A 24,724-nucleotide genomic window follows, 5' to 3' on the forward strand; every position below is an offset into this window, starting at 1 on the left:
TCAAAAAGCTTGGCAAATGTCTGTGATATTCTTTGAGCGCTGGATGCGGAAGCAGCTATCTTGTTTGTTTATGTCCGTGTTAGGTCTGTGATGCAGGGACTTTGTTGCTTAGATCTGACCCCCCCCCCCCCCCCCCCTTTTGGCTCCTATCGGTCTCACTCGGCCATTGAAAGGTTTTCTCGGCTTTTTCTGGAGAAAAAACGACTAGAAACCTGTGCTTGACATCTTTTTGATGATATCGGACTGCAAATTGTTAATGGTATATTCGAGAAGTTTCAGTTTGATTTAAGCTCTGATTCAGGCTTTCCATCAGTTTTAATTCTTCTAGACCTAAGTGCTGCCTTTGATATTATAGGCCATTCCATCCTACTGAATCATCTTGAAAGCACAGTGGGATTGTCTGGCCTTGTCCTATCCTGGTTCAAATCTTATCTTTCTGATAGGTTTTAGTTAGTCTCTATTGGTGAAGTAAAATCGGCATTATCAGAAGTTGTCTGTTTTCCACAGGGCTCCATTCTAGGGCCCTTGTTGTTTTCATTATATGTGCTACCGTTGTGGCATCTGCCGCATAAATTCAAATAAAAATATATTTTTATATGGTACAATAAGCGTACCATGTGGTGTTCTTAATTGGACAGCACTAAAACCTGGCCAGGTTTTCAGTTTCTATTTCTTCTATTTATTTCATCCTTTTCTGCAAGTTCGATGTTTTTGGTACTTAGTTTAGGGAGGTAACTTTTTTCGTTGAAGTTGGCATTTTTGCTAAAGGCGTGTTTGTTACAGAGTTGGTGGCCCGTACGGGGATCGTTAGTCATTATTTAGGCTGAATTTATGGATTTTCAATATGGCAGAAGGTGAAGATCACGAATATGTACAGGATAGTATGGATTTTGCAAACTTTACTGCTGTTTCAGGTGTCACATGTAGACAGCCGCTAGCTGAGTTAACTTCAAAGTTGGAAGAGTTATATATCGGTGAATCCCCCACAGCTGCTCAGGGAATAGCGGATGATAGTAATGTTCACGATTTTGGTCTTATTTTCAGTGGGATGGAGCAAATTACGGCACGTATAGACAAACTGGAACATGAAATGTCCATGGCATCTCAGAGCAGTATCAATCGAGAAGAACTGTTAAGAACATTTATTGATAGCAAATTTGAAAGTACGGAGAGTTCTGTGGCTAAAATGCTAGATCAGTTGGAGAGTCCAGTGGTCGGGTGTTTTGAGCGAAGGGAGGTTAATTGGCATTCAGAATTAAGGGTTATGTGGAGCAGCACTAGCACCCCAAAAGTATCTTTTATTCCACGTTCTTATTAGCCTGATATGGCTGATGTGTCTAATAGCTCTTTGGAAGCTTTGTCACTGAGACCTATGGTGACTGAAAGTGTTAGACCCAGTGCATATAATTACACCGTGTAACAAATTATTTATTTTTTTTTGGTTCCTGGGTAGTAAGTGTTATTTCCTAATTGCTTATGCCTCAAAAGTATAGAAAATGGCTTTGCTTTTGTGACCAGGACAGTGATATTTTGAAATTTACCTATTTTCCAGAACATTCCAGATAGATTCAGTGCTGAGTAAACTTGGAGTAACTTCTAGAACTTTCTAGAACTTTCCAGTAATATAAATAGTAGTATAAATACAGGGGCCTTAAGCCCACCAGTTCAGTTTAGTTCCAGCTGCCGAAGTGGATACATATCTGCATTTTTCTAAGATGGCATCAAGGTCATAGGAGACTTCAAAATGGTGGCATACCTGATGGGTCTCCAAGGTGGTTTTACCAAGTTTCCCTGCTATCCTTGCCTTTGGGACAGCAGGGACACCAAGGCGCACTACCACAGGCAGGACTGGCCACAGCGGACAGTTCTTTGTGGGGAGGAACAACGTCAAGTGGGAGCCACTGGTGGACCCCCGGAAGGTGCTGATGCCACCACTGCACATCAAATTGGGCCTTATGAAACAATTTGTCAGAGCTCTAGATAAGTACCTTCAAGACTTCTTCCCTAAGCTGTCTGAGGCAAAGGTCAAAGCCGGTGTCTTCGTCGGACCACAGATAAAGAAGATCCTGGAGTGCAGTGAATTCCCGAAGAAGCTCACTAGTAAGGAGAAAACGGCTTGGAACAGCTTTGTCGCAGTGGTTTGGGGCTTCCTGGGCAATCCCAAGGCCGAAAACTATGTGGAGCTGGTTGAGACTCTGGTGTAGAACTACGGCACAATGGGCTGTAGGATGTCCCTCAAAGTCCATATCCTTGATGCTCATCTTGATAAATTCAAGGAGAACATGGGAGCGTACTCGGAGGAGCAAGGCGAGCGCTTCCACCAGGATATACTGGACTTTGAATGCTGCTACCAAGGACAGTATAACGAGAACATGATGGGAGACTACATTTGGGGGCTGATTCGTGAAAGTGATTTACAGTATAATCGTAAATCTTGAAAAACTACTCACTTCTAAATCTTTTGTAGTCATTTTTGTATTACTTTAGTATAAATACATGTTAATTTGGATTCATATGTTGTTATTTTCTGACTTTATGTGAACGAAAAGACACAAATTCGCCCGTTTTCTCATTGGAAATAGGTAAATTTCAAAATATCACTGTCCTGGTCACAAAAGCAAAGTTTGTGGGGAATGATAGCCATTTTTTATACTTTTGAGGCATAAGCAATTAGGAAATAACACTTACTACCCAGGAACAAAAATTGTGTTACATAGTGTTATAAACCACCTATTAAACTAAGTTTTCCAGTCTTTGGAGAGGGTGAAGGTTCCACTGATGTATTGAGTTTTATAGATGCCTGCCAGGATTTCTTGTCAGTAGTAACTATGACTGAATCAGAAATCTTAGCTACATTGTCAACAGTGTTAAAGGGTTCTGCAAAGAGTTGGTGGATTGCAGAACGCCATAAAATTCAGACATGGGCACTTTTCAAAACTGCTTTTATTGAGGCTTTTCTTCCCACGGATTATTTAACTGAGGTGGAGAAAAGTTTGCGTGATCGGGTTCAAGATCCAGCTGAAAGCGTGAGAGATTTTGCATACGATTACCGTGCTCTTTGTCTTAAGTGGCGTCCGGGTATGACAGAGGCAGAAATTGTAGATAGAATTTTGGGCAATGCAAACCCCAAGCTAGCAAGTTTTATTAGGGGATCGGTGTCGTCTGTGGCAGATTTGGTTAGAGTTGGGGCCATGGTAGAAAGGTATTGGTCCTCTTAGAAGGAGTATTGGGGAAAAGTAAATGCAAAGACTGAGAGAGGGGCAAAGAAGCCAGTGAAAGGTTCAGAATAGCAGCAGATATGGCTGTCATACACAATGCAAGCACTCCTCAATTAGCACCCACTGGTAATGGCCATCTTTCATTGTTGGCTTTGAAGCTATGTGTGCGGGGGTGGGAAGGTTTAGCATTGATTGACACGAGATGTACCTACACTTTAATGAGGAATAATCTTTGGTTACAGCTTTGTCAATCAAAGGATCGTCTATCTCCAAGTACAGTGAAATCTTTTTCGTCTGACTTATAATCTTCATGGAGAGTTTTGGTCTGTAGACACCTACATAATGGATGATGCTCATTTAGCTCAGCCTTTAGTTTTAGGGCTTGATTTCTTAGTCAAAACATCTACATTGCTTGACTTAGGGAAGCAGGTGTATGGAGTAAAGAAGACTGAGGGATATTCATTTTCTCGTGAGAATGTGTGGGGGGCAGAGTGGCAGCTAATGGCACAGCATTTTGTGGCAGTTCCCACTAAGGTGGTGAGGAAAGAGCTAGATCTGGGGTTAAGAGAGAGACCGATATTAAAATTGAATGTTACGATTGAGGGGCAAAGGTTGTTGGAACCACTGATGCTGCAGTGGCCGTCAGTTTGTACTTCCCGTTTGGGAAAGACAGACTTAATCCACCACGTGATACTTACTACCGATGAGATTCCAGTGCGTGGCCGAGCTTATCAGGCATCAGAACACAAAAAAACTATTATGAAGCAACATCTTGATCAAATGCTATAGGATGGCATTGTAGAACCGTCCGCTTCAGCCTGGGCCGCACCTATGGTTTTGACCGAAAAAAAGGATGGATCATTTAGGTTCTGTGTTGATTACCTGGGGGTAAATAAGAAAACTGACCTTGATGCATATCCCAAGCCCAGAGTCCATGACATTTTGGAATCATTAAAGGGAGCTTCAGTTTTTAGTTCTTTAGATTTGCTTTCTGGTTACTGGCAGGTGGCTATGAATGATCAAAGTAAACCAAAAACAGCTTTTATTACTCCTTTCGGTCTGTATCAGTTTAATATGATGCCTTTTGGTTTGAAGAACGCTGCAGCGTTGTTCCAACGTCTGATGGAACAAGTGTTGGTAAACCTGGAGGGTAACAGTTGCTTTGTATACATAGATGATATCATTGTGTACTCTCCCACTAAAGAGCAGCATGTGAGAGATCTGGCATCTGTATTTCAGGCCCTGGATCAAGCCAGTCTCACCCTCAATTCAGCCAAATGTTATTTCTTTCAGCCTTCGCTTAAGTTCCTGGGTCATAGTATCAGGAAATGGGGTGTCCGTAGATCCAGAGAAAGTTGGGGCAATAAAGGAGTACCCAGCACCGACCAATCTCAGGGGGCTGCAAAGGTTCCTGGGGTTGGCCGGGTGGTATCACAAGTTTATTCCGCAATTTGCTGATATAGCTGGCCACTGAATCAGCTGAAAAAGAAAGGAGTGAGCTGGGCAAGACATCTTTGAACAGTTAAAGGAAGCCTTGCAGAGAGCTCCTGTGTTCACCCTGATTTAATGAAACCGTTCCAGGTGTATACTGATGCCAGTGAGGTGGGATTAGGAGCTGTTCTGATTCAGGGGTGCTCAGAAAACGAGTGGATCGTTGCTTATGCATCTCGTGTTTTAACAAAACCTGAATCTAACTATTCCACATCCTAGAAGGAATGCTTGGCAGTTATCTGGGCCATTGAGAAATGGAAGCATTACCCGGAAGGGGTGGAATTTGAAGTTGTGACAGATCATGCTGCTTTAATTTGGGTTTTTAACTCTCCCGCCTCACTCGTTGGGCTTTACATCTCCAGCAGTATACTTTTCGAGTTATATATCGAAAGGGAAGTTTAAATGTAGTGCCAGATAACCTGTCTCGATCTCCTCAGATAGAAAAGGCAGGACTTGCTGTTTTTTCCGAGAAAGAAAAGCAGTTCTCCGTTCTTGATATGCCCTCTGAAATGAGTGAGATTGCAGAGGCTCAGGCTCAAGATCCGAACCTTCAAGAATTGAAGAAGAAAATGGACGGTCAATGATCTGACCGTATAGGGTTTGTGGTTGAACAGGGGATGTTGTATAGGAGAATGCCTCTACCTAGAGGTGAGGGTCAGCGTTACCAAGTGGTTGTTCCGGAGTCATTAATTACAATATTTTTACAATACTATCATGACAACCCATTGAGTGGACATCTGGGTAGAATGAAGACTTGTGAGAAAATGGAGCATCAAAACGTACAAATGCACAAGACAGATCCTGTCGGAGAAGTTGGGGAGAGGTTCTAGAACTGTAGAGCTGGAGGCACAGATAGAAATTCTGTGCGAAAACAAGAGGAAGTACAAGTATGTGGTGAAACTGGCGCAGACCCTGGGATCACAGCTCTACCAGATGGTGCAGACCCAGAGGCAGCTCGGAGATGCTTTCGCAGACCTCAGTTTAAAATCGCCCGAGCTCCACGAGGAGTTTGGTTACAAAAACAGAAGACCTACAGAAAAGATTCAGTAAAAAGTGGCTGAACGGCGGCCTGGTGTTGGGTTGATGTGAATTGGTGGGCGATGGCAGAGGATCTGGAGCTGAACCAGGTTGGCAAGGCCCCAGGGCCGCAGCTGCCTCCCCAGTGCAGCAGTTAGATGTACGGCAGCAGCGCGCACTCTCAGAGCCTGCTGGACGGACTTGTGGCCCTGCGAAACAGCGGAATCCTCTTTGTGTAAACTATGTGTAAACTCCTGGACTTCATTTACACCGCTGAACTGGAACTCAACCTGGAGAACGTGCAGGAAATCCTGGCTGCTGCCTGCCTGCTTCAGATCCAGGATGTGATTGGTTTCTGCTGTGACTTCCTTATCTCCTGCGTGGATGATGACAACATCATGGAGGTTTACAAACTGGCCGACCTGTTTGGGCTGAGTCAGCTAAACTCCATAATTGACGCCTATAACTTGAAGAACTTTTTGGCTTTCTCCCGGACGCCCGCCTACCGCCAGCTCCCCCTGGATAAGGTCTACTCCCTGCTCTCCAGCAACCAGCTGGAGGTTGGCTCTGAGTACGAGGTCTACGAGGCTGCTCTGCACTACTACTACACTCCCGAGCAGGTGGAGACTGACCAGGTGTCCCTGCAGGACTCCCTGAAGCTGCTGGAGACGGTGCGGTTCTGCCTGATGGAGAAGCATGTGCTGCAGTGGCTCCATGACAAGCTCAATGGCTGCCCGCTGAAGGACAGACTGGCGGCAGCTCTCCAGTACCACGAGAAGGAAGCCCTACACCCGGTGCTCCAGAGCCCCAGACGCAGCTGCGCTCCGAGTTCCGCTGCATCGTGGGCTTCGGTGGCATGTACTCCTCCCGCTCGGAGACCCTCAGCGATGAGGCCAAGTTCCTGAACCCCGTCACAGGCGAGTGGAGGAGCCTCACCGCAGCGCAGGCCCCCCACATGTCCAACCAGGGCATCGCTGTCATCAACAGCTTTGTCTATCTCATTGGGGGCGATAACAATACCAGGGGCTTCCGAGCTGAGTCCAGGTGCTGGAGGTATGACCCGCGTCACGACCGCTGGTTCCAGATCCAGTCCATGCAGCAGCAGCATGCTGACCACTGTGTGTGCACCCTGGGGGGGTACCTGTACACTATAGGGGGCCGGGACTATCACAATGAGCTCAAAGTGGTGGAGCGCTGTGACCCGCAAACCAATACCTGGGAATTTGTCGACCCTCTGAAACAGGAGGTGTATGCTCATGCTGGGGCAGTGCTTGATGGGAAGATCTACATTGCCTGTGGCCGGAGAGGACCCATCTACTTGAACAGACACTCAAACAGTTCCATATCAAGTTGAAAACTCCCGGAGCAGACGCTCCATCCTGGCTAGAAGAGCAATAATCACACTAGAAACCACATTGACGACCAGCTAATCGATTGATCAGATCAGTAAAGATAGAGGGGGTGGGTAGGCTTGGGAAATGTAGGGAACGGAGGGTTAATTTAACAAAAACAAATACATATTTTTCCTTTTTTTCTTCTCTTTATTTTTTAGAATCGTAACATTTAAAACATAACAAAATGTTTATCAAACAAAAAAAAGTGAATTTTGAATCTTAATTTATATTCCTGCCCCCCCCCACCCCATTTTATATGTGGGGTAATTATGAAACCATCTAGGGACGTTTTGCACTGAAAAGATTCCTTTTGTGATCTTGTCTTTTTTGATTAAATTTGTTCAGATGTTGAAAGCTTGTTCTAGGATTAATGTTGGTGTCTGAAATGAAATTTGTATATTAAACGTGTTACAAAACAAAGGCAGAGCAGTACGAAAAAATCTTCATTCAGCTCCCATTCTGCCTCATCGGCTGCTGTTGACATGTAAACTGCACTCCAGATAGCAGCATACACTTTTAAGTGTTTTGAACTCTCTTCAAAAACGAGGGTCATTTGCAGTGTTTCAACTCATTCAGTGATCTATTGTCTGTTTATATCAAAGGTGTTTTTTTGGGTTGTGTTGTGTTAATGTTGTTTTTCTGACCACCAAATTGAACACCAGTTATATTTTATAACTCTAAAATGAAAAGATGGACAAGCCTTAACATACAACTCTGCCATGTTTATAAATAACTTCACCTGGAGAGTCCAGTTACTCTGTGCTTGAGAGACAGGCTGGTATTGCCAAGCTGGTTAGACAGCGTGTGAAGGAAGCTCAAGGGCGTCGGGCCAAAAATCATAATGCCCGGAGAAGGCGTGTGATATTTAGTGAAGGAGACTTAGTTTGGGTGAGGAGTCACTCAATTTCTGATGCATCTGCTTTTTTCTCAGCTAAATTAGCCCCAAAATGGTCTGGAACAGCCTCCGTAATAACAAAACTAGGTCCAGTTAATTACAGATTGAAGTGGGTGGATCGTCCTGAGAAGGTCGAAATTGTAAATGTGGTAAATCTAAAGCCATATTTTGGGGTATTACCATAGTTACTCCACTGGGGGGGGGGGGGGGGGAGACTATATGGCACCTGCCGCATAAATTCCAATAATAATATATTTCTTTATGGTACAATAAGCGTACCATGTGGTGTTCTTAATTGGACAGCACTAAGTTTCTATTTATTTCTTCCTTTTCTGCAAGTTCGAGTGATTTATTGTTGCGTCTTTTCTATTGGGAGATTGTTTTTGGTTTCCTATAAAAGGTGGCTAGGTTGCGCCAGGAGGGGGAGTTCTGATATTTTTTCCTAGGTCTTCTCCACAGGCCATTGTTGCTGAAGCTGTGCATCTGTACTGTCTGGTCTTTGAAGCGTTTGTTATTTTATGAACGGAATAGATACAGGGAGCCCTGTTTGGCAATCTTAAACTTATTTTTTCGTTCTGTTTTTTCAGAAGTCAGGATGTTTGTTATCAGCCCCAAGCTGTTGTTTAGCATGTGCATATCGATCTTGACGTAGTTTAAATGAATGCTAAATGTTTGGTGAGTTGGTTAAATTGTCATAGCTGATAAAGGATTTTTGGATATCGTTTGGGCTGGCTGAACTTTTTCATTCATCGCTGGATCAAGGAATCTTCAAGCAAGCAGGTACCCAGGAGTGGTGAGATCATTTCCATTTATTTTTTTCACTGGATTGTTTTTTATTTTATTTTATTTGCTACTTTGTTTTGATGCAGTGTTTTTTAATTCTCCGCGGTTTTGCTCTGTTCGGGACTTTTAATTACTGCTCAATATACCTGTTTATCTTGATCAAGGCTGAAGTGCTCATTGTCTGTCTGTATACGCTGTGTGTGTTTGTTCGCCTATGAAGAATCAGTAAATGTATTGTCTGGTTTAAATGATTGATTATCGTTCTTTTTGTTTTGTATTTGTAAGTTAAAGATCCCGCATCCTTTTGCGCTGTTGACCCGCCTTTCCCCCTTTTATTAAATGTTTTCGGTACTTAGTTCAGGGAGGTAACTTTTTTCGTTGAAGTTGGCATTTTTGCTAAAGGCGTGTTTGTTACACCGTTGGGTGACAATATCCGCAGACACGGAGTGAACTTCCATTGCTATGCTGATCATACCCAGCTATATTTGTCCCTAAAGCCAGGAATGTCTTCTGCCTAGGTGTTATTAGCTACTTGCCTTACAGACATCAAGCATTGGATGTCACAGAATTTTCAGATAAAACTGAGGTTATGCTACTCGCAGAACCAACTAAAAGGAAATGTGGGATTACATGAGCTCGACCCTTGCGGTCTCATCAAAATTTAAACTAGAAATGAAGAGTTTGGGGGCATTTTTGATCCTGATCTATCATTTGAGACTCATTAGGGAAGTTTACTAAAGTACCTTTTTACCATTTGAGAAATATAGCCAAACAAATAGAACAATTATTTCCGTATCTGATGCCGAGAGACTAATGCGTGCCTTTCTTTCATCTAGAGTTGATTTATTTTTTCTGGTGTCCCAAAGCGTGTGGTATCCTGCTTGCATCTTGTTCAGAATACTGCCGCTAGAATTCTGACTAAAACCAGGAAAAGTGAACATATTAACCCTGTTTTGGCCTCTTTTTTTCACTGGCCCTCTGTGCAGTATAGAATTGATTTTAGGATTTTGCTCTTGCCTTTACAAGACCCTGAATGGATTAGCACCTAGTTATTTGCTGGAGTTACTGACCCCATGTCTTCCAAACCGCACTCTGAGATCACAGGATGCGGGGCTGCTGGTTATTCCTAGGGTCAACAAAAGCAACACAGGAGGAGGCAGGGCTTTTTTTTGTAGAGCTAAATTATGAAATGCTCTGCCTTTGTTTGTCAGGGAAGATGGGACCGTTACAACTTTCAAGGCAAGACTAAAAACGCACTTTTATAAAATGGCTTTCTTATCTCAGTGGGTTGTAATGTAACTTTAAAATTGCTGCTTTTGTATTGTGTATGCTGTCATTTAAGTCTGTTATTTAAATGGTCTGATTGTGGCAGTTGTATGTGTGACATGCTCTACAAATGTAGTGTGGTTTGTTCTTTTTTTCTGCTATGTACTGTGCAGTTCTTTGCGATACTTTTGTATAAGCGCTATATAAATGCAATAAATATATATAATATCAGTAAATTCTAATAGGATATTACAAAATCGTAATCAATTCTTTAGCAATCTGTTTAATTATTTATCCCTTAATTTGACTCCACGGCACCTAACACCCATTATATTTGTTCTTATTCATTTTATATTTATTCTAGCACCAATTACTCAATTTAAGTAGATTGCTTCAATTAATTAAACTCTGTGTGATTGTTACATTGTTCCACCAGCTATTAGTAGTACAGCGACCAAACATATGGTACTGCGTCCAGCATGTTTCCATGCAAAAATCCTGTTTGGCCAATTGTATGGTTTTTAGTATGAGAAGGCTATTTACCCTCCCTTTAAAGCCGTACAGTGTTGTAGACGTACACTTCCTATAGCATGTTGCATGGGCATGGTATGTGCTGCTACGTCTTGTAAATCATGACAGTGAAGAGAGAGCATCATCTGTCTAAGATGCGTGGAAACCCAGCCAGTGTTCATTGCCCTTCTTGGCTTAAAAAGAAAATGCAGTGAGCTGTGTTTAACTGTTGAAATTGCTGCAGCCCCAGTTTCTGCTCTTTTCATAGCTTTAAAAGTAGCCCGGAAGTTGTGTGAGGTTAACCTTTCACTTCATAGTGATTGTTGGCTTAACTTTGAGGTTATATTCTAGCTGCTTGTCAGCTTGCTTATCTACCTTTTTATCTGTATCTTTGATTCTGTTGTAAATGGTTTCTGTTTTCTCCCTTCTAGGTGGTAATAAAGTGATCGACGTCATTGATGTGGCCCGACAGGCAGACAGCAAAATTAAACTCTGTGACTTTGTGGAGTATTACTACAAACCATATCGGCCAAAAGTGTTAAACGTCATCAGCCTGGAGTTCTCAGATACCAAGTAAGCTTTATGTACTAATAATGCCTTTCATTTTAAAGAGTAAGTAGCAGTGTTCCAAAATGGATAGCGTTATACTCCCCCACATGTTGCATTTTTGACATCTTGACAACTTTTTACACTATACTTTTTAAAGTCTGTTTTCAAAGGTCTTTTCAACATGTCAGTTCCAGTGCACTCGGGTTTGAGATCAGGGGTGTGTCATCTGATCACTGCCTCAAGAGTGTAAGAAATCTAGAACTGATAAACAATGTTATTGATGTCAAATATATGTTTATTGGTATAGCTCAGAAAAAGAATAATTTTAATGAACAGAGTCGCGTCACTCTGGGCTACAGTGATTGAGAACCGAGCTGCGGACAATGCATTCACGTTAGTTTTGTAGATTCCAACACAGCCCTTGTAATGACGTCATTTATGTCCCTTCCTTCCTCTGTATTCAAGGTGTACTCTCCGAAACCTAACAAAGACATTCCTTTTGAATCTGTTATCTCTGAGATTCACCCATCCATCCCCCATGCAAGCAGAGGCCCCTTCTCTCCTTGCATTCCTGAGCTCAAATACCACACCCAGCTTCTCAGTTTGTTTGCTGTAGAAAATCACATTATAAAACAATAATTAGTCCTAATACAAAAACTATTACAAAATTCCTTACAAGAGCGATTTATAAAAGTAAAATAAGTGCTCAGGCTTTTGTGTTTCGTACGACATCATGGGCCGTTACTGTTGTTTGACAATGTGGGCAATGATCCTTACACTATTAGCAATAATAATAATAATAATAATAATAATAATTTGTTTGTTTACTGGACAAATATTATGGTGTCTGCAAACGAGCATAACCAGCGTTGTGTTAAATACTTCTGCAAAAATGAATGCGTTCAGGAACATTGTAGACCGGATGCAGTGTGTCATTTATCAGATCCGCAGATTTTAGAAACGTTGCTTCTGTACTGGAAACTTAAAACTCAAGAAAAATGAAGTGCTTGAACTAGTAAAAACGTCATCTATGATGCAAATTTTTCCACGTCTTCAGTATAAGATTAAAGTCAAAATGTTTGTTGTTTTCATGATTTTTTTCTTTTACTAGCTCTACAGTTTTTTGACATGGATAGGACATTAGAAGAGGTAACCTAATCATGAAAGGCAAAGTAATTAGACAAGAGTAATTGATTAATCGGAATTCTGCCTGGGTTCAAAACAAACAAAAAAAACACTAAAGAGAAGTGAATTTATCTACATTTATTGTATTAATTGTTGCATGTTATTTTTCACTGTTGCCTGTCTGTCAGTTTTGTACAGTTGTGGCTCAGAATTTCACAAAAATAAAATTACAATTTGGATTCATCATTCATTCATCAAAACTGATTCGCTGGTAGGATGGGACCAGCAAATCAGATGCTAGTTAACACGAGCAGGAGAAGAGGAGCACGCCCACTGCTTGTCTGGCAGAAATACTGTAAATAGCAAGGCAGGGCGTTTGGTGCAGTTTTGTTGATAAACTTAAATAATGTTATTAACTGTGCGTGTTACAAAAACGTAATTGTTTAATAGATTATTTTATATCGATGTATATAATGAGGAATGGAATCGGTTTAAAAATCAATTTTCGATTTAACTGTAGCAGCTCTATTTCCCAGCACTATTTTTTTCACTTCCTGAATCATCATGTTTTGTTTTGACTAACTGCATCCTGCTTCATCGGTCTCTCCAAGGACGAGCAAAGGGAAGCTGGTGAGGGTGAAAGATCTGTTGCGCCATCCTCAAGAGTCAAGTACAACCCTTAAAATAATGTTTCTATGAGTTATTAAAGTATTGATAGAAATAGAATCATATTTACACCTGTTTTTGCTTCAAGAGGTGTGTAAATGGTTTAGTTTGTACAGGTGCACCACATAACCCGCAAAGGTTACCACTTACCAAAGGGTGCTGCTTTTAGGATATTAAGAACCATTTGCATTCGCACCCACCACCACACAAGAAAAATGGTAAGGTTGCGTTACACTATACTACAGACTATAGTAGTGTACACCAGAGTCCTGCACGGGTCCGATTTTCTACGATCTGCTACTACAAGACCCGACTTGAACCCGCAACCCGCTGCAGCACTGTCTTCTTGCCCGCAACCCGACCCGACCCGCTTTAGTTAGACCTGCAACTCGACCCAAACATGCAAGTGTTTGTCCTTTTACCTACTGTATGCGCTTACTGACTCTCTCACATTCACACACAGATACCTCTGCCATTCTCCACAGATAGAGTTTATACAATAGGCTATACAGCGTGGTAGCTTTCTCTAGTGGCCTGCATATATTTTAACATTGTAATATATTAACTATCTCTACTTACTTTACTATCAAATACCTGTCTTCCTTTCGTGCCACCAGCTGAAAACGTAATGGTTTCACAAGCAACGAATCCAGTCGCATGTTCATTATTTTCATTCGCTATGATTCCCAAAGGATTCCACACTTGTGATTCACCTTCAAACTATTATCCACTACATGATATAAACCCTGCGCTATCTTTTGTTTCACCTCTTCCGCAGACATTTTTAGTATCACCAAGAAGACGTGATAAAAAGATCTTGCAACCTATCAAACAAGCAGCAATACAAACTGAGAACACTATTATAGTCAGCTGACTCCTCCCTAATCGTCTCCTGCTTTTAGTGCAGGAAATACCGGTACATTTACCTTTGAATATGTTATTTGGGAAAGGCAGACATGTACTCTGAAAGGACAAAAAATGTTTTTGGTGTTCAAATTCAGACCCTAATTTTTTTTATTTTTTTTTTTATTTATCCAAACCGGAAACTGCGAAAAAATTCACATTCCGTCTGGAACCCAAGATGCTTTTGCGGGTGGACCGTGATGCAGGACTGTACTGCACACTGAATCGATGTGCTTCTGTGGGAGGCAATGAACGTGGCAGTGCTCATTACAAAATTCAATATTTGAAATATATAGCGAGAAACAGGACTTGCACTAGAGGATACTCATCAGTCTTGCTCGAAGTATACATTGTAGGTTTTTATTTGGAAGTATGGGTTTGCTGAATAAGTTACTGTGTCAGTCGTCATGTTATTTCTCAGCTCTGTACTGCGGTGAAGCTTGGACACTGGAAAGGAGGGGGAGTGCTGTGGATTATTTGGACATTTATTTGTGTAAAGCCAACCAAGCACGTTTGTTTTTGTAATGACTTCTCCATCAACATGCTTTGACATGTTAAGGGTTTTGCAGTGCTCAGATACTCTTCTCAGATATTGTTTTTCTCATGCTTTTGTCTCTGATTAATGTAACAACAACGTGTGTGTGTGTGTGTGTGTGTGTGTCTATTGTTTGAATACAGATTGAAGTCGGGAATGAATTAGATGAATTAGATCACACACCAGTTTTTTACTGGAATATTTAGTTTGTTTACATTTTGTGAAAAGTAACCTGCACTTTTATTTTATGTATGTGTTGTTGACTTCATTAATTTAATGGTTAAAGCGTAGTTTGTATTCCTGTTTACAACACTCTATGTCTTGGACTGTTTGTGCATAGAACATTCACGAATAGGGTTAAATGCATCTGATGCTTATAGGTCTTTTACTATTAAAGATGTTTTAAGCTTTTGATTGCTAGAAAAAATATACCGATCAGCAAAGAAAAAAATACAAACAAAACCAGTGTCAGCTGTGACTACTACTACAGAACCTTCCAATATGTGCACATAGTCCAGCTGTAATTTCATTTCAAAACAATAGGCTCATAGACTACAGCATTATAAACACACTGCAAGATGATATGTAATTGTAAAATATATATATATATATATATATATATATATATATATATATATATATATATATATATATATATATATATATATATATATATATATATATATATATATATATATATATATATAGTGCAATCTGTTGTCCTTTAACTGTATGAATCCGTCTGTTGTCTATCACTGAAGCTGCCATTTTGTTTGATCATCAAGTGATCAGGAAATAAAGACGTCCTAATGGGGTGGGTGGGGATTTTGGAGATGAATTTTTTAAGCGCACTTGTCCCTCTTAGCATACCAGAATTAATTTCCTGCGGCACCATTTTAATACCCTCAAGTGCATGTCAGGATTGAATGAGTGTTGTCATCGTTTGAATATACAATTAGTCATGGAACCGCGTTATGCACTCAAAAGCACTCAAACTGAAGGACTTGTGAATGGGAACTTTCACTGCTGTTTGTAAGTTGTGTGGGGCTCCATTATTTGTTTATTTAGCAGACGCCTTTATCCAAGGCGACTTACAGAGACTAGGGTGTGTGAACTATGCATCAGCTGCAGAGTCACTTACAATTACGTTTCACCCGAAAGACGGAGCACAAGGAGGTGAAGTGACTTGCTCAGGGTCACACAATGAGTCAGTGGCTGAGGTGGGATTTGAACCAGGGACCTCCTGGTTACAAGCCCTTTTCTTTAACCACTGGACCACACAGCCTCCACTATCAACATTGTGCAGCAGTGGCTTCTGTATGATGTGTACTGACATGTCTACAACACAGAGGGGAAGACCTCCATCGCCCCTGCTTCAACGAGTGGATAGTAAACATTTTTTTTATTTCAATGAAGTAGATTTATAAAATGTGTAAGGTGCAAAGCACCAAATTAAATCGGTATGAGAAAAACATTCCTCACACACTTACAAAACACTGACCTATTTTGTTTTGGTTTAAATACAAATATTTGTGGAGCACATTAAGTAAGTGTGCCAGTGCTGCCTCCTTTGAATGAAATATTTCCTTGGCAGAGTTTCCGTTTTCTCCTGCTTTGATAAAGAAATTCCACACAGTGCTTTGCTGGGTTGCCATGTTAATGTGAGACTGAAAGATTTATGTTTATTGATCAGTTCGGATTTGGAGGACTGCACCTTTAAGTTTTGTTTTGGACTACTGTGTCTGCCATAGAGAGACCGGTGAGCAATAAAGTTACAACAAACCAGATGTGACAAAAAGGGATTCACAGGAAAAGCGAGAGAGAGAAGCAGAAGTAACATATACTGCTTGCCTTTACTTTTATCTTGTGTTTTATGTAAACTACGCTGTGTTCCGATTGAGAAGAAATAAAACCTCCATTACTGGAACCCTTGCATCGCCCTGAATCAATACAAGTATAACATTACATTAACAACAACGACAGTGGAATATGGCCATGCTGCAGAGAATCCTGCAGCATGAAGCGCATTTAACATAACTATTCAAACTGAGATTATTATTATTATTATTATTATTATTATTATTATTATTATTATTATTATTTTTATTATTTCAATGTTTCCAGTACTGAAAAAGGTTACACAAGTCTACACATCTGAAGGGACTAAATGTATGTGTACTGTAGTCAGCACTCGCATATCTGACCCTACAAAGAAGACTACGCTGTGATCTGATTCAAGCATTCAAAATTCTAAAAGGTATTGACAATGTCAACTCAGGGGACTTTTTCGACCTGAAAAAAGAAACAAGGCCCAGGGGTCGCAAATGGAGATTAGATAAAGGGGCATTCAGAATCGAAAATAGGAGGCACTTTTTTACACAGAGAATCATGGGAATCTGGAACCAACTCCCCAGTAATGTTGTTGAAGCTGACACCATGGGATCCTTCAAGAAGCTGCTTGATGAGATTCTGGGATCAATAAGCTAATAACAACCAAACAAGCAAGAAGGGCCGAATGGTGAGATGACACTTTCGATGCAGAAATTCACAATAAACGAACATGTGCAATTTATTTAATAAGCGAACAATTAAATTAAATTAAAATGTGGGACTATAATACACTGCGGATGTATACACAATAAAGTTTCTGGTTGTGTCTTAATTTAAATGTGTTTTAATTATTTTAATTATTTTTCTTCCCACAAATGACATGTAGCCGTGTTATAAGCCGTATAAAGGCGTGGTATAAATCATGGGAACCGCACGGCCCGTTGTGGTTTATACCTTATGTATATATAGTTAAAAATAAATGTGTGTGTGTGTATATGTATATGTATATATATAGACACACACACACACACACACACACACACACACACACACACACACACACACACACACACACACACACACACATACATACACAGTGCCTTACATAAGTATTCACCCCCCTTGGACTTTTCCATATTCTGTAGTGTTACAACCTGGAATTAAAATGGATTTAATTAGGATTTTTTTGTCACTGATCTACACAAAATAGTCCATAATGTCAAAGTGGGGAAAAAAATCTACATGTTTTTCAAAATTATTTACAAATAAAAAACTGTAAAGTCTTGATTGCATAAGTATTCACCCCCTTTGCTGTGACACCCCTAAATAAGCTCTGGTGCAACCAATTGCCTTCAGAAGTCACATAATTAGTTGAATGGAGTCCACCTGTGTGCAATTAAAGTGTCACATGATCTTAGATTAAATACACCTGTTTCTGGAAGGCCCCAGAGAGAGCATATCTAAACAAACAGCATCATGAAGACCAAGGAGCTATCAAAACAAGTCTGGGATAAAGTTCTGGAGAACTTTGGGTTATAAAAAAATATCCCAAACTTTGAACATCCCCTGGAGCACCGTTAAATCCATTATTAAAAAATGGAAAGAATATGGCACAACCGCGACTCTGCCTAGAGAAGGCCGTCCACCAAAACTCAGTGACCAGGTAAGGAGGGCATTAGTCAGAGAAGCAACCAAGAGGCCAATGGTAACTCTGAAGGAGCTGGAGAGATCCACAGCTGAGATGGGAGAAACCGTCCATGGACAACTATAACCCGGATGCTCCACAAAGCTGGGTTTTATGGAAGAGTGGCGAGAAGAAAGCCATTGCTGAAAAAAACCCATATCAAATCCTGTTTGGATTTTGCCAAAAGGCATGTGGGAGACACAGCAAACATGTGGAAAAAGGTTCTCTGGTCTGATGAGACCAAAATTGAACTTTTTGGCCTTAGCGCAAAACTCTATGTGTGGTGCAAAGCCAACACTGCTCGTCACCCTGAGAACACCATCCCCACGGTGAAGCATGGTGCTGGCAGCATCATGTTATGGGGATGCTTTTCATCGGCAGGGACTGGGAAACTGGTCAGGATTGAGGGCAAGATGGATGGAGCCAAATACAGGGAAATTCTAGAGGAAAACCTGTTTCAGTCTGCAAGAGACCTGGGACTGGGGCGGAGGTTCACATTCCAGCAGGACAATGACCCTAAACACACAGCCAAAGCTACACTGGAGTGGTTTAAAAACAAGAACCTGAATGTCTTAGAATGGCCCAGTCAAAGCCCAGACCTCAATCCGATTGAGAATTATTGTATTACTTGTATTGTAACGCTTGAAATGTTTTTGCTTACGATTGTAAGTCGCCCTGGATAAGGGCGTCTGCTAAGAAATAAATAATAATAATAATAATAATAATAATAATAATCTGTGGTAAGACTTGAAAATTGCTGTTCACCAACGGTCCCCATCCAACTTGACAGAGCTTGAGCAATTTTGCCAAGAATGGGCAAAAATTGCAGGATCCAGCTGTGCAAAGCTGGTAGAGAATTACCCAAAAAGACTCACAGCTGTAATTGCTGCCAAAGGTGCTTCTACCAAGTATTGACTCAGGGGGGTGAATATTTATGCAACCAACAAATGTCTTTTTTTTTTTTTTATTTAAATAACTTTTGTGTCACAATAAAAAATATTTTGCACCTTCAATGTGTTAAGTATGTTGTGTAAATCAAATGGTAATGGTAAATTAAATCTATTTTAATTCCAGGTTGTAACACTAAAAAATGTGGAAAAGTCCAAGGGGGGTGAATACTTATGCAAGGCACTATATATATATATATATATATATATATATATATATATATATATATATATATATATATTCCCAGTCCCTGCTGAAGAGAAGCATCCCCATAACAGGATGCTGCCACCACCATGCTTGTTAGTTGGGATGGTGTTGACCGGGTGATGTACAGTGTTGGGCTTGCGCCAGACGCAACACTTGGAATTTAGACCGAAAAGTTCAATTTTTGTATAGTCTGACTACAAAACCTTTTTCTACATGTTTGCAGTGTCATCTACATGCTTTTTTCGCAAACTCCATACGTGCTTTAAGATGATGCTTTTTGAGTAATGGCTTCTTTCTTGCCACCCGTCCATACAGGCCTTTGTGTAGGCTTATTGTTGATGTGTGAACACTGACTCCCATCTCAGACACAGAACTATGCAGGTCTCTCAAGGTCATTTCTGGCTTCAGAATAACATCTCGAACCAGTTTCCTGCTTGCCCGACTGCTCAGTTTGATATTTTTTTTGTACCCTTCTCCTGCTCTGTGCCTGTCTCTCTACCACTTTATCCCTGACTTGTTACGAAAGCTCCTTGGTCTTCATGGTTGCTTTGTTGGATCACCTATGAGTTGCAGCTTGAAAGTCTTTATATACCTGAGGGAAATTATCTTCAAGTTAAACCACTTTGAGTACACACAGGCTGAAACCATTTCACTAATTGTGTGACCTTTCAAACAAATCATTTGCACCTGAGCTGATTTAGGGCTGCAGTTGCAAAGGGGTTGAATATGTATGCAACTGAGATTATCTGTTTTTCTCTGTAAATCTTACTTATTTATATTCTATATGCATTTTTTAGCTTTATCAGTATGGAGTAGTTTGTGTAGATTCTACATGTAAAGTCTAATTTGAAAGTGTCATGGAGTACGCTCAGGTCCCATATGTATGCAATAAGGCCCGGCTGGGCATCCATATACATCGAATATTCAGATGCCTCGGGCGTTGTGACCAACCCCCAAGAAGTCTGTATATTCAACGTGTACGGACGCCCTAAGGGGCCTTATTTCATTTATAATCCAGGTAAAACAGTGGATTTAAAGAAAAAAAAATACATAAATCATGTTTAAGGCAAAAAATGTTGCGTTTTTTATTCAATATCCATACGCCAAATAAAGTAGTCCCACTAAGTTAAGATGAGTAAATTAATTCAATTAAAACATGTAAAAGAAAGTAAATAATTTTTTTGAGTGTGCATGTTGGCATTGAAAAAATACACCAGGGGCGGAGTTGAGACGGCACAGAGTTATTTTTTTTCTTCCTGTCAGTGCAGACACACTGAGCAGAACAGACGTGAGGATTAAAAATAAATTCAATGACGTCTCAGATTTCAGTAATTTGTTCAAGATCTGTGACGGGTGGATAATGTGCACAAGTGTCTTTGTGTTTTTCTTTAGTGTTTACAAACCGCTAAAAATACATTATTTGAAGTGACAAAGTCGGGGTGAGTGAGCTAAAGGCACTGATTTTTATATTTTTTTGTGGGTATTTTTTTCTGTTTTGCTATCTTCCAGTTCATTTAATTGTTCTTCATCTAAATCTAAATGTCTACTTACCTCTTTGGGATTTTTTGCAGGTAACTGGTCACTCAGTTTCATAGTTACAGCTGTACATCTGTAAGTGAGTGTAAGGAAGTTGGCTACCGATACTTAGTTTAAATTCTGTGAGGCAGCGCAGTGATTTAGAATATGTGACAAGGCTCCAACTGTCCGTATCCATCCAATATGCGGGCAGCTGGAACCTTGCTCGACCAATCACATTGCATGTTTCACATTCCATTACACCATCACGGATCACGCTTCTTAAAGGGTTAAACTTATAAGTGTAAAAATATGTTAGAATGTTAACAATGAAAATAAACGGGGTCGTATCTTAAATAGTTATAGCAACACGTAGGGATTTATAACACTGTATTTTTTGGAACCCCGCTACTTACTCTTTAATGCTTAATGTTTTCTATTGACGAAGTTGTTTGCAGCTGCTGCTAAATGGTATCAGTTTAGTTGCATGTTCCTAACCTTTTTTATCATAAAATGTGGACTTTTACTTAAATAAATAAATAAATAAATAAATAAATAAATAATAAAACCTACTTTCATTTTCTAGGATGGCTGATTTGGTGGTAGTTCCGGACATCGCTCAGAAAATGTCTTGGGTTGAAAACTACTGGCCAGATGACTCTTTCTTTCCAAAGCCTTTTGTACAAAAATACTGCCTGATGGGGGTGAAGGACAGTTACACAGACTTCCACATAGACTTCGGGGGAACATCTGTCTGGTACCATGTACTGTGGGTAAGCATCTTTAAATATTGAGCATCCTCATTTCCTCATGCATAACCCAACTCGACCTGTCAAAGTTTTTCAAATGTACTATGAAATGTAACAAGCAATAGTAGATTCTGATTCCTGTCACGTGAGATGTGTCCATTCTCCTGATTCCACTCCACTGAGTGCTTCTGGGACAGAATTGATGCTTTCTATACAACTATTTTTGCCTAAAGTTTGTTGCCTTAATGAAATAATAATTGAACCCCAGAAAGGCAACCATGTTTATTCCTGAAAACATTTCAAGGAACTCATGTTGTAGACATTGCCTCACGCTGTCAGCCCAAAATGAATACGTTTTCTATAAAAGTGTCCTGTGCTTAATGAACTGTTAATCGGGCATTTTATTTTAAACCAGGTTTTACTGATGTGTGTGATGTACCAACTTCTTACATTGTCCAAGAAACCAATTCTGACTGACAACAACTAAATGCCTGTGCATAAAAATTGTTTTATTTTGTTATTCTGTCCCCCCCTCCCCCCCCCCAAACAAGGGTGAAAAGATTTTTTACTTGATAAAGCCAACCAAGACAAACCTTGCACTATACGAGGCATGGAGCTCTTCCCCCGATCAGAGCGAGGTGTTTTTCGGGGAGAAGGTGGAGAAGTGTTACAAGTGTGTTGTGCAGCAGGGAACAACTCTCTTCATCCCCACAGGTAAGGAGTTCACAAGGAGTCTCTGACAACCAAATTTACAGCATTTGTATGAGAATATGTGTGCTTTATCCTCTATTATAAATTCATTTCTTATGAAAGGCAATGTGTTAAGCTTACTCACATATTCACATCAGCAGGATTATTTAAACACCTAGAGTCCTGGAATATTTTAGAAAAAATGCTTTGGTTACCATTTGTCATGTTAAAACGCATTGCAGTGAATTAGTGTGTGCGTTTGTGTGTTTGTTTGTTAGAGGTCGGCACAGGTACCCGAAAACGTTGAAAATATGACAATACAGTTGTAAGCACGGGTCTCTGGTGGGTCAAAGTTAAAACAAGCTTTTGCATGAAGCCTTTTCTTAACTGACAGGATATCAATGTTTTACAGAAAACAATAACACAGCAAGTACACCTCAGTAATAAGAACTGGCGAGTATTCTCAGGGACTAAATCAGAAACATAATAACAGGGCTCTACAGTGCGACTAATGTGGTCGCATATGCGACAAAAAAATTGCTTGTCCGAACGTAAATTAATTTAGGCGCACGTGTGCCACTAGAAAATGGGAGGCAGTGTGGAGGCTGTGTGTGGTCCAGTGGTTAAAGAAATGGGCTTGTAACCAGGAGGTCCCCGGTTCAAATCCCACCTCAGCCACTGACTCATTGTGTGACCCTGAGCAAGTCACTTCACCTTCTTGTGCTCCGTCTTTCGGGTGAGACGTAATTGTAAGTGACTCTGCAGCTGATGTATAGTTCACACACCCTAGTCTCTGTAAGTCGCCTTGGATAAAGGCGTCGGCTAAATAAACAAATAATAATAATAGAAATTCCTAAAGGTTGACTAAAAAATAAACGTGATTTTTTTTTTTTTAGCTGACAGTATAAAACATAAAAAGAAAAAACAAAACACGGATCTAAACTCTCATAGCTCAATCGTAATGTACTCTGGGAATGTAGTTTATTGGTGTCCAGTGCCCACTGTTAATCACACATTAAAAACTACAAATCCCATACCCCGCCAATTTCACTGATTTATCAGTGCGATGGCTACTCGTTTCCAGACAGTTTGTCAAACCAAGATGAGGAACGTAACAAATAATTTTCATGTGATTGGAGAAGTTCACAAAATTCAGATATGTCGGCGCACGGCTGGGAAGCCTATTGTTTGTATTTTTGTTGTTGTTATTATTATTATTATTGCTGTTATTATTAGGCATATATATATATATATATATATATATATATATATATATATATATATATATATAATATTTATTTTTTCCTCCCCTTTTTTTTTTTTTTGTTCAATTGGCTCTAAAATCAACAGTGCCGCATGAAAACTCACGAAACTTGGTAGGGTGGTAGAGGCCTGTGGGAAGTTTTGCCAGCCTGAAAATGAAGGTAGAGATGTGAAACTTGGGGCACAGACTACCCTTATGCACTAGATTTGGATTTGTTCAAGAGAAGTCAATTGGTCACATGTTTCGGCAGCCATATTGGATTTATCCAAAATATTCTAATGTCTTCTCTGAAACAGTTATGCCGATTTGAAGCAAAACTTTGCATACATAGCCTTGGCAAGGTTGTCTATCAAGTTTTTTTCAAAGCAAGTTGCTACATAAAAAAACATGGTTACAAAAATTGCTAATAACTCCTTAGAGTGCAGATAGGGTCATGGTTACTGTGGAACACATATAGGAACCCATATATTTTCTGATTTTCTGTCAGAAAATGTCTTTACCCGTGCCCTCTAATAAAGGTCAAATGCAAAACTTGCTTATAACTCCTTAGCAGGGCCGCCGAGAGCCGTCATGGGCCCCGGAGAAGGATTGGTGTTGGTTTTATTTATCCTGTGCCAAAAATAAACCACTCATCTCTGCTCTTAACTAATAGCCTGTATTGGTGAATATATTTGTATTTTAAGCAATATAACCGATCATTCTCTAATTGTGTTTCCCACCAGCTGAAGAAAGTACTTTATTTTACACAATACAATTTTTCTAACAAACTGCTGCACCATGTTGTTTTGAGCAAATTATAGATCTTAATAGAATAATTTATACTGTTGTATATATTGTGCAACTTTAGGGTTCTTTTAAAGTTTTTTAAAGTCTTTAAAAAAATACATAAAATTGCTATGCCCTTTTTTCAGCTTTTTGGTGTAGTAAAATATGAAATGCGAATGTTCAAATCACTGTGTGAAAGGAAGTGTTTGACAGTGCCTGGATACACAATCATTACACAACAGAAGCACATCGGCTCGGTGTGCAGTACGGGAGTCTTTCTTTTTAATGAGGTGGTGGGAACGCAAAGGGTCTTGAGCAGGACTAGTTGTGTTAAAACATTTTATATTTATATATATATTTAAAAATAAATAAATAAAAGTTCCCTCTTCATCAGGGCCCCCTTCGAGGCGTTGGGCCCCGGGGAAATTCCCTCTTCCCCCCCGCCCTCTCGGTGGGCCTGCTCCTTAGACATTTCTGATAGTCATGGTTACTGTAGAACACATATAGGAACTCATATATGCTATATCAAAAAGTATCCTTGCCTGTGACCTCTGACCTCTGCCCTCTGCCAAAGGTAAAAAGCAAAACTTGCTTATAAATTATTTGAGAGTGCAGATGTGGTCATGGTTACTATGGAACAAATGTAGGAAACCATATATGATCTATCAAAAATGTTCCTTGCCCGTGACCTCTGACCTCTACTTAAGGTCAAATATAAAA

The 24,724-nt window shown here is 40.1% G+C and overlaps 1 protein-coding gene and 1 pseudogene across 2 annotated transcripts in view; both read left to right on the plus strand.

The window, feature by feature from the left end:
* The window catches only part of LOC117419857 (lysine-specific demethylase 7B-like), a 123,461-nt gene that overhangs the window by 52,649 nt on the left and 46,088 nt on the right, over nucleotides 1-24,724 (plus strand). For both annotated transcript variants that reach the window (XM_058986485.1, XM_058986486.1), the window contains exons 5-7: nucleotides 11,006-11,147; nucleotides 21,123-21,309; nucleotides 21,837-21,999. In XM_058986485.1, the coding sequence (XP_058842468.1) occupies nucleotides 11,006-11,147; nucleotides 21,123-21,309; nucleotides 21,837-21,999 (492 nt within the window). The remainder of the gene's footprint in view (nucleotides 1-11,005; nucleotides 11,148-21,122; nucleotides 21,310-21,836; nucleotides 22,000-24,724) is intronic.
* Nucleotides 5,110-7,821, plus strand: LOC131697461 (kelch-like protein 22; annotated as a pseudogene).

Source organism: Acipenser ruthenus, chromosome 14 (assembly GCF_902713425.1).
Source record: "Acipenser ruthenus chromosome 14, fAciRut3.2 maternal haplotype, whole genome shotgun sequence".
NCBI classification, from domain to species: domain Eukaryota; kingdom Metazoa; phylum Chordata; class Actinopteri; order Acipenseriformes; family Acipenseridae; genus Acipenser; species Acipenser ruthenus.